At 44.7% G+C, this 10,695-nt stretch overlaps 1 protein-coding gene across 1 annotated transcript; it reads left to right on the top strand.

Moving 5' to 3' along the window:
• The first annotated feature begins 1,547 nt into the window (after positions 1-1,547).
• LOC118078896 (epididymal secretory protein 4-like) lies at positions 1,548-9,501 on the top strand. Its single transcript, XM_035102902.2, has 6 exons — positions 1,548-1,680; positions 1,965-2,101; positions 2,724-2,794; positions 5,430-5,519; positions 8,073-8,171; positions 9,476-9,501. Exons 1-6 carry the CDS (start codon positions 1,582-1,584, stop codon positions 9,499-9,501), a joined length of 522 nt encoding a protein of 173 aa, XP_034958793.2. The 5' UTR covers positions 1,548-1,581.
• The last annotated feature ends 1,194 nt before the right edge of the window (positions 9,502-10,695 follow it).

The raw sequence follows: 10,695 nt of genomic DNA, 5'->3' as shown, positions 1-10,695 counted from the left end.
ATCAAGTCTTTTATTGACCCCGAGTCGGTAGGAGGCCAAATGGGTAAATGGCAAAACAGGTGCTCCAAGCAGGCAGATGGTGCGTCCACCTGTGAGAAGCACTTCCACAAGAACTGCTCCCAAGTAGGAGCAGGGATAACAGCCAGGGGGTATTTTCTCACTCTCCTATTAATTAGTGACCAAAATTCACGTGACCTATGCAATTTGGATGCTGCAATTAAAGCCTGCCAGCGATTCGATTGCCAGGAGCGTTTAGCCTTTGTTAGGGCCTGTCTATAGGCCGTTTTGGCTTGGAAATATGTAATTGGCAGGTTAGTAGCACCTGAGGCCTTGTACTCATTGTAAATTGAGCGCAAAAGGGTTCTAGCTTGTTTACACTGAGAGTCATACCAGGGGGCACCAGAGGTATACTGGCTGCGATTTACCACTTGGGGAGGTATCGCAAAAAAGGCAGTAAGATCCACCATAAAATGATTAAACAGCCTCAATAGTACGTTGGGGTCATGGGAATCAGAAGCTGTGTCAGTTAGCTGCACACTGATTTCTTTTTGATAAAAGTCCAAGTACAAGCCCTCTCCTGCCCCCCTGCCTACGCCCATGTTTCATTCTATTTATTCAGCTTGTAGTAGCAACAGAAAAAGAAGAGAAGAATGGCTCTTTCCCCAAAAACGTCTGCTTATATACATTATTTACACAATGGGCCTTGCGTGATTGGCTACTTCGGGGCTGTTCCTGCCGGCCAATCAGGTTACTGCTTTCCTTCCACCTGGAACTGAATTGGGTGGCTCCTGCGAACCAATCAGACTGCTGCATTCTGGATCCTATTGTTCTAGAATTCAGCTCACTACATAACAATGACCATCTCCCCTCTGCTCATCAGATCTATTTTGTGAGGAGGGTGGATGGCAAGAGATGATCTATATTTTCATTTTGGCACTGGGCTGGGTGTACTAGTTTCAACCCATGGTTGCTCTGCACCTGCTGGTCTTCTGCACATTCCCCTACCTGTGGGAGTGCTGCCGCCGGGGAAGATTTGGTGGGCCATATCAGGTCCTTGAGGTGGCAGTTCCCACCACCAGCCCCCGGCATGTGTGATCCAGTGATCTAATATCCTGGATAAGCTTAAGCATTTCATTCTGTGATAGGTCTTCTATGTCTTTTGCTGAAAAGACCACAAGTCATTAAGGGCTGGGCAAGCTTGTGGAGATGGGCTGGGGCGGGAGGAGGAGATGCCACGGAGCACCCCTGATCTCTGTACTTGCCCAGGAAGGGAATGTGCCAGCCTTGAACATCCTCCTCAAGAACATCCCCCCAAAAAACCCAAGAGAACAAGCATGTTTGTTTCTTCTGAAGTATAAAGGAGACTCCACCTTGCTCCACACCACAAATAAATTAATTCCCTTTAAAAATAACCCTGCTGTTCCCACTCTGTTCTTCCCTCTTGCATAAGTTCATGAGTGGGATGTGCTTTGAAGACCTTTGAAGACAGATATTTAAAATGGGCCTCTGCAACCCTGGACCATCATTCTCTGCCCCTGCACACGGTGTTCACGGCAAGAGCAGAAGAGAAGCAGCTCCAGGATGATTGCTGTGCTGCTGTTGGTGTTTGGACTGACCCCTGACTACATATTTCCTGTCAGTGCTGACATCCCTGTGGTCCCAAACTTTGACCCCCAAAAGGTAAGACGTTTGCAGATGGGACTTTCAGCTGGGGAAGCCTTACCTGGATAGGATACCCAAGCAGCTTTGCTCTTGAGTAAAGGCCCTGTTGCTTTTGGGTCCCCCTTTTCCTCTCCCCCAGGTCCACAAGCTTGGCTATCAGCAGATTAATAGTTGCCTGATTTTGATATATGCTCCTAGCTTTGGTAGGAAAATACTAGAGATGAGGTGGGTTGTGTTATATAATGAACCCTTGTCAACTTCTTCTGATCCCTAAAATGTCAATCAAAATCCTTCTGATTTAGACTGTCGGGAAGTGGCACCCCATCGGGATGGCTTCCAAGCTGCCTGAGTTGACTGAGTATGAGCAGAAAATATCACCGATGGACCACATTGTGGAGGTTACAGATGGAGATATGAAACTCACCGCTAATTATATGTCGTTAGTATCTTACAACTGATACCTCTCCTCCCATCATGCATAGGCTGAGAATTGAACCTGGGTCCTTGCACATGCAAAGCAGGTGCTCTGCCACGGAGCCACAGCCCTGATTTCCCCTGAAATCATTTTGAGATGGTTTGGAAAGGGCATAAAGTTTCTTCAGTGTAGACAATATTGAGCTGGATGGAGCAATGTCCAGATTTTGTGTAGAGCTGCTGCTTAGGGAAGACCACAGGTTTCCCATCCCCTATTATCTCTTTTTTTTGGTGGGGGGTCTTGTTTTATCTTAATGTATCATAAAGAGCTACTTAGGTTGGGCATAGTGATATAAATAAAACATTGCTGGAATGTCAATGGAGAGATGAGTAATCCTGTGGAAACCTACATTTGATAATGTAGAGGCCTCCAAGAAGGCCTGTCCATTTTGAAGGCATTGGTCAGGGTGCCGCTCCTCTTGACACTCCAGCTATCCTTCCCTCCGGCAGACAGAAAGGCATTTTACTGGAACTGTATTTCTTCCATCAGTGGCTCTGACACCCTGAGAAATACAAGTGGGGGAGGCAAGGCAGAAGCAGGCTGGGTATCTGGTTTTGAAGTGCTTTCATTTAGCTCTCTTTTCCAGGGACGGTGTCTGCAAAGAAGCAACTGCTATGTTAAAGCACACAGACAAACCTGGTGTATTCAAATTTACCGGTGAGTACGAGTGCCATGAGCCACCCTATTACCTGATGACAAAGTATGTTTTATGATCAAAAGATCCAGATGCTGTGATTTGGGCAAATGTTCAAACATCTGTTCTTTTCCCCATTTATATGCTTTCTTTTGAGTGCAAAATCGAGTTTTGTGGAGGAGAGCAGTGCAATCACTTGCCCCCCAATAAAGTTGTTTATTTTAGGAAATACATAACAAGGCTAGAAAAAGGTTTCTAAGTCTAGGCAGTGCTTTTTTCTGGGGGGGGGGCACAGGGGTACACATACCCCTAAACATTTTGTCAATCTAAGTTTGGCCTCATTGAGGGGCAGTATTTCAATATCAGTAGGAAAATGAGAGTACCCCTAAACTTTTTTTTGCAAAGAAAACACTGGGTCTAGCTAAAGCTTAGTAGTCTGAGAAAGCAAAGGCCGCCATGCTTGCTCCATAGTTCTTTCGGAAGATCGTTTCAAGCTGATCTCTCACCTTGAGATTAAAGAGCGAAGTGGAAGCAGGAGGAGGGGGTTGTAAAGAGGATCCAGCATGAGACTATCAGTCTAAATAACAAAGAGATAGGAAGGGCAAATGAGGAGTTAAAGGTATGGTTATGTAAGGTACGTAAAATCTGGTTATGTGGAAGTCCTTTGCCCGTCTTTACCTCGTGCAAACCCTTCTTTTGCAAGCTGATTTTCCCTCAGTTCAAACAAAACCTATAAATATTTTTAAATCCCAATCTGCGTTTTGTGATCTCAGGGCAAAAGAGCAGGATACAGAGGTTATTAAAGGAGACATCACAGTAACAGGAAACTCCCACAAACTATTTGTCTGTTTGTCTAAGATTGACCCACTTGGACTGACGGTGGCTCTTTGGAGTCAGGCGTCTCTTTCTACCCCAGTAACAGAATCCTTTTAAGTTGCACAACATCTGGGATTGAAGCACGGACATTCTACCTGCAAAGGAAGTGATTTACCCCCTGATTATGGGGTTCCTTCTTGATAAGGCAGACAGACCCATGGCAGATGGTTAAACCAATGCCTCTACTTCCCAACTTGGAAATATATGATTTGCCTTGTATGCCATCCAAAATCAATCTTGGGCTTTTCAAAATGGAAGACTCCTGTTTTCTCTTTAGATCTCCCCTCTGCTTAACCAGGAGGAACTGGAGTGTTTCACTCCAGGCTGCACAAGGGAGTTCTGGGTAACAGCTGGGATCTATGTTCTCAGACCTGGGGAGCAGCCTTTGCTTTTTTTATCGCAGAATCCCAGGTGGCCAGACAACTGATCTGTATTGCTCTGGGAAGGGACTCTGTCATCCTGCAATCTTTATCTTGCAACTGACCCTATACGCTGCCCTCATAGATACCAACCCAGTCTGATTGGTTTTTTGGGTGGGTGGGTGGATTATTCATTCTTTTGGTAATATTGTGCTCGGTGAAGAGTGCTGGAGAACTTAAAAGTTGGCCAGTCTTTCCTGACACTAGGGTTGGTTGAAATAAATGTAATGCACACCTAGAGAGTTTTATTATTTTGGAAATGGACCAAAACAGCTAGTTTTTGCTTTTCTAGTGAGGTTCTCCAAAGCCCTTGGGATGCCACAGGAAAAGTTCTAGTTTAACAGAGGCAGGCAAATAACAACAACAAAAACAATAATTTTATTACTTATATCCAGCGGCAGAGCTTCATGCTCCACCACCGGGGGCAGAGAGCAGGCGTGTTGCTCCCAGTGATGTGGCACACATTTTGGGGGCGGGGCGCACCATGCACAATGAGGTGGCGTGCTTTTTGGGGTGGGGTGCACCGTGCGCAGTGACGTGGCATGCCTTTTGGGGGCGGGGCAGGCAGCGGCGATGGCGCCCCTGGGATCGTGCCGCTCGGGGCGATCCGCCCCCACCGCCCCTATCTTCCTACGCCCCTGCTTATATCCCATCCATCTGACCGGGTTACCTCAGCCTCTGTGGGCAGCTCTCAACAAAGTTAAGTAGCAACAGAAGGGGTAGCAAGTTCCCAGCGTCTGGAGCCTCTCTGCCACCTATTTGCTTTACTGCTCTCCAAACAAGACTTCTGCAAGGTCTAGGGTTCCCCCTCCTCCCTGTCACACATTGAGAAAGGGACAGGGGGGGGTCCTTCCTCAAAGCAAGGCCATCTGGGACAGGGGTTGAGAGAATGTCCACATTATCATACATTTCCTATGGTAGCTAGTCAACATTTACATTTAACTTTAGATTTTCAGCATAGTACTTGTAGCCATGGCTACACGAACATCTTCCTTTTGGGAAGGATGCCGTCTTCTCTGACTGAGGAGCTGGAGGAGAGTCTGCCATGCCTAATACCATGGCTAAAAGAGGGGGAAAGTAAGAACAGGGAGCAAGACGACGGGGGGAGGAATGGTGGTTCCCACTGCCTGCTTTAGGTAGGGCAATCTGTGGCAGTGGACCTGGGCAGGACACTTATTAAGGCATGGAGATTCACCTCACTTAAAATTACATCTGAAGACATATTAAATGAGGGGTTGGGAGAAAGAATGAATAATTAAGACGACTAAGAGTGGCAGATCCCAATTTGCTTGCCCCCCCCCAACAGCCAATATATGGGGAAACCGCTTCCTTCAACTGATGTCTTGTGTTGTTTCCTGTATAGATGGTGAAGTTCATGTCATAGATGTTGATTTTGAAAAGTATATCATGCTTTACGTGAAGAAATCAAGTCATGAGGCCCTGTTCCTGTCTGGTATGTGTTATGGGGATGGCGGTTATTTTTATTCACCCATAGATCTCAGAGCAGTTCACAACATAAAACTAGATAAGAAAACACAAAATACACAATAGAAACAAAAACAAACCAATAACCCTCACTCCACCCTGTGGCATATATGTGGTTCAGCAAAAAGGATACAGTGGTGCCTGGCTTAACGAATGCCCTGCTTAACGAAATTTCCGCTTAACGAAAGGATTTTTTGAGCGGAGGTTGCCTCGCTAGATGAATTCGTTTTATGAAAAAAATGTCTAGCGAATCGTGGTTTCCCATAGGAATGCATTGAAATTCAATAAATGCGTTCCTATGGGAATAAAATAAAATAAAATTCAATGCATTCCTATGGGATTTGCTAGATGAATTTTTCGTTATAAGAAAAGACCCGTGGAACGAATTAAATTCATCTAGTGAGGCACCACTGTACTTGTTAGTTCTCTCTCTCTCTCTCTCTCTCTCTCTCTCTCTCTCTCTCTCTCCATCTCTCTCTCTCTCACACACACACACACGCCCTAAAATTCACAAAAGGAGAATGGGTTGGGAGGGGAGGAAAGACGCAACCTCAGTTTCAAGTTCTGGGTAGCAAGTATTTCTATTGACCAGCCAGAGCAGAAAAAGTTCAAAGGAAGGAGGCAGAGCCAGTGCTGCTCATCACTCTGCTGTCCTGAAGGAGTTGGCCCTGCCCTGCCTGTCCCTCCTGTACTACACTTTGGTGGCTGGTGGAAGGTTTTGCCTAAAACATCTGGAAGGCATCCGTTTATGGAAGGATACCCTAAGTTCTCTTCAATCCAATTATGGATCTAGTTAAAATACAAAAATAGAATGCAACATTATTGAATATCTTTATCTATACATATGTGTGTGTGTGTGTGTGTGTGTGTGTGTGTGTTTGCACATATTTTTAAGCATAACATCAGACTTATGAATATCATTACATACTGCTGTGTAATTGTCTTTAAACAAATTTAAATTTTTAGATGTTAACCAGACTCCTAAATTATTTACCCTTTTTAACCACCTCTATACCTTTTCATTATTGCAATTGATCTTTTAGACCCTGATTCCTACTCTTAACAAGCATTTTTCTTTTTTCTTTTTATTTAATTTAAAACCAGCTACCTGTCCGAATTCTTTCCAGTGCTGCTTTAGCACTGGTTAATGGTTCTTCCATTGTTATAACTAAAATCTTCCACAAAGGCCTTTAATTTATACTCATTCTGACTGACACCGATTCCCTTAATTTTTTCTGCATTTCTCAAATTTCTTAGAAGGACTTCCATGACCGTAATGAATAATAATGGAGATAACGGACAACCCTGTCTGGTACCTTTCGTAATTTCAAAATTCTCTGTTAACACATTATTTACAATCAATTTAGCTTTTTGATCTGAATATATAGCTCTAATACCTTTAATATTTTAAATAACTGTCCCATTTCCATTAGTTCCAAATTCTTTTTCATAAATTCCCAAGAAATATTGTCAAAGGCCTTTTCCGCATCAATAAATATTAATGCTGCTTGCTTATCATTCCTGGCCATCAAATACTCAGTTATGTCAACTATATTCCTTATGTTATCTTTCATTTGTCGTTATGCGGCTAATATTTAAACACTTTTTTTGCTATCCACAACTATCTATACTGTACAGTGGAACTTCTACTTACAGACCTAATTAGTTCCAAAGGTCCGTCCGTATATCGATCTGGGTCACTGGTAGAAACGCCGTTGTGCACAGGCGCATTTGACGGTAGCATGCCTCTGCGCATGTGCAGGTGGCAGTGGCTGCTTCTGCGAGTGTGCAAAGAGCAGAAGCTGCTTCTGCACATGTGTGAATCGTGGCAAACCCGGTATTTTCTTCCAGGTCTGCCGGAGTCACGACTTGGATTGGGCCCGAAGTAGAGGCAGTCCTAAGTAGAGGTTCTACTGTACAGAGTTAAAAAGAAGGAGGAAAACATATTTAAAATCTTGGCTACAATAATCTTCTAGAATAAAAAGTGGCTAATGGAATAATCAACCCTTCCTGGGATGAAGGGATATATTGGAAAAGGGAGCTGTACCCTAAAGAATGGCCACTTTAGAACTTCACATGAAGAAAAAAATGTGTCCCCAAAATAAAAGGCAATAGGGGGCTGCAATATTAACAATGATCCGGCAGAAAGAGCAGCTACCATGAAGCCTCCCACTAGCAAATAGGAACAGTCAGCACCTGTGTAGGCTTTCAGTTCCTTTGCAATGGCCACACTTGGCCCTCCAGATGTTTTGGGACTACAACTCCCATCATGCCTAGTTAACAGGACCAGTGGTCATGGACGATGGGAATTGCAGTCCCAAAACTCTCTGGAGGGCCAGGTTTGGCCATGCCTGCTTAGATCCTCTTCTCTGGTTTCATGGGGGTTCTGTTTCTGACTGTCTAGTGCACAATCCAGAGAAGATGGCGGGAAGAAGAGACTTTGGGTGCTCTATAGACATAAAACAGATATTTCAGCTTTTCTGAGAACAACAAATTACTCAACCTTTGCTTTTGTTTAAAGCTAGGGGGCCAGACGTGGAAGATGACATCAAAGAAAAATTCAAGAAATTAGTCTTGGAGCAAAGTTTTCCTGAGGCAAACATCAAATACTTTAACGCTGGTAAAGCAACCTGGACTCAAGATTTTTTTTATTGTAGATAAAAAATGAATGTATCTGTCTGAAACAGAATCTGAGGATCGATATTTAGTCCAGGGAGATTCACTGATCTGGATCACAAGTACAGTTCAAGTACAGTAGTACCTCGCTTGTCAAACGCTTCAGAAGTCGAACATTTCAGTTTTCGCCGAAAACCTGGAAATAAATGCTTCTGTTTTGAACGCACCTCGGAAGTTGAACGGCTACTGAGGCGTTTCAGAAGTCAAACTATCTTCTGGATGAGATTACGTTCAACAACCAAGGTACCACTGTAGTTAAATCATTGAAATTAACTGAGGTCTGATTTCCATGCTTAAACAAGCTATCAGGAAATGAGCAAGGGGTTGATTGGCTAAGAGCAGCAGACAATTTGGACCTAGCAGTGGGGATGGATAGGAAGGAGTTTGTTCTACATCCCTCAGCTGGGGTGGTGGGACATCAGCAATTGTGGTTCCTGGGCAGGGTCTGGCTAGAGCCCAGCTGAGGGACACAGGTGCGCTGCGGTATACACCACTGAGCCTCTTGGGCTTGCCAATCAGAAGGCTGGCGGTTCGAATCCCCATGATGGGGTGAGCTCCCATTGCTCTATCTTTGCTCCTGCCAACCTAGCATTTCGAAAGCATGCCAGTTCAAATAGGTACCGCTGTGGTGGGAAGGTGAATGGCATTTTCATGTGCCCTGGCTTCTGCCATTGTGTTCCGTTGCACCAGAAGGTGTTTAGTCATGCTGGCCACATGACCCGGAAAGCTGTCTGTGGACAAACGCCGGCTCCTTCGGCCTGAAGCAAGATGAGCACACCAACCCCATAGTAACCTTTGACTGGATTTAACTGTCCAGGGGTCCTTTACCTTTACCTTTTTACCTAGATCCCAGCTCTAGATGGTGGCCTGGTTGGGCCTAGCAACTCTGACTTCGGCTGCCTTATGGGGCTCAGATTCCAGTTAATTATAATTAAAGTATCTTCAGTCCCAGCTGCAATGAGGCAGCTTCCACTTGGCCGTAGACTGGAAAACCCCATCTCCGTGTTGCCCCTGTAGAACTCAATCGGTGAGGGCAAAACAAAAATGACTTGCCTCTGCTTCTCATTGGCTGTAGTTGCAGCTGTCATTTGCCCTGGTTTTTGCATCTACTGTTGGCCTACCTGCCTCCCATGACACCAATCGCAATGGGCATCATCTGCCACTGATTCCGAAAAAAATAAATATGAGTTGCTCACATTTTCTTCCTCATCAGTTTCCCTGACACACTTTTCTCCCCTTTTCCCTTAGAACAATGCACTCCAACAGCTGCTTGATAGCCAGATATTCATTCACAAACACAAAATGGTGGAGACGATGATGACTACGCATCAATGGCTTGTAGAAATTGATGCAATCAGAACAACAATGTCTTTGGGTTCCTCCCTCTCCTGAAACTATTTTAAAAATAAATACATTGCTTAGATCTTGCAAACGTTGTCAGATGCATTATTGGAGGTCAAAATGGGAGATAAACATATATGAACCCATCAAGCAGCCAAAGCATCTGCCCAGTGAGTGCTCGGCTGTAGAGGTTGCCAATATGGTTCTCCAGCTTCGGCCATCCATGCCCATTGGCCAACCTGACTGGGACTGATAGTATTGATGGATGGAGTTCAACAACCTATGAAGGTCACCATGTTGGCCACCCCTTGTCTACTCTGCATTGGGAGCAGGTCCCCAGAATCATGGAATTAGAAAGGTTTTGCCCATGACATGCTCTTCCTTCAATTAAAGGAAGGCAGGCACCTCCTGCATGTAAGCCAGTGAGCTCCACCTGTTCCAAAAAGCCTTGGAATGAGCACTGTGGAAAGGGAAATGGGTACAGAAGGGTGAGAGAATATAAGTGAGAGGCTGGTTGTAATTCAAAAAAGAGAGGGACAAAATAGCAGGGCAGAGAAGATACAAATACAAAGCTTTCCATCAGCTCACCTGCTGACCCTACTTGGATAGGAACAGCTAGGCTTTGTTAGCTGCCTCATCAAATGAAAACCACAGGTGGCTATTAGTGAAAAGGACTTGTCAGTGGTGGCATTTCAGTTCTGGGACACCCTCTCCAGCAGAGCTAGCCTAGTGCTTGCAGTTTTCCCTTTTTGGCATCAGGCAAAGCCAGGCCTCTTAAGACTTTCTGTATAGATTGTAACACTGTTCTAGATTACCACACTTATCAGCCAATCACCCATTCCCACCACCCTTCTGAGTATTATCCCTCCCCACCCTCTCACTATATATAAAGGTCTGGTGAATTCTCTTTCAGTGTATCTGAAGAAGTTACCTACCTGTGTCAGACCAACATGGCTATCTACCTGAATCTGTGTTACACAGGTTCTCTGTGTTCCACCAGATTTCTGTTACGCCAACTATATCAATGCTATCCCCACCCAGAGTGCTACATAACGGGGCTATTTTTTAAAAAGGGAACTGGTTTATTTGTGGGCTGGCAATGCAGCCCATTCCCAATCAGGTTGCAG

The sequence above is a fragment of the Zootoca vivipara genome, chromosome 2 (genome assembly GCF_963506605.1).
Source record: "Zootoca vivipara chromosome 2, rZooViv1.1, whole genome shotgun sequence".
Lineage (NCBI taxonomy): Eukaryota > Metazoa > Chordata > Lepidosauria > Squamata > Lacertidae > Zootoca > Zootoca vivipara.
This window is presented reverse-complemented; position numbering and strand designations above follow the sequence as displayed.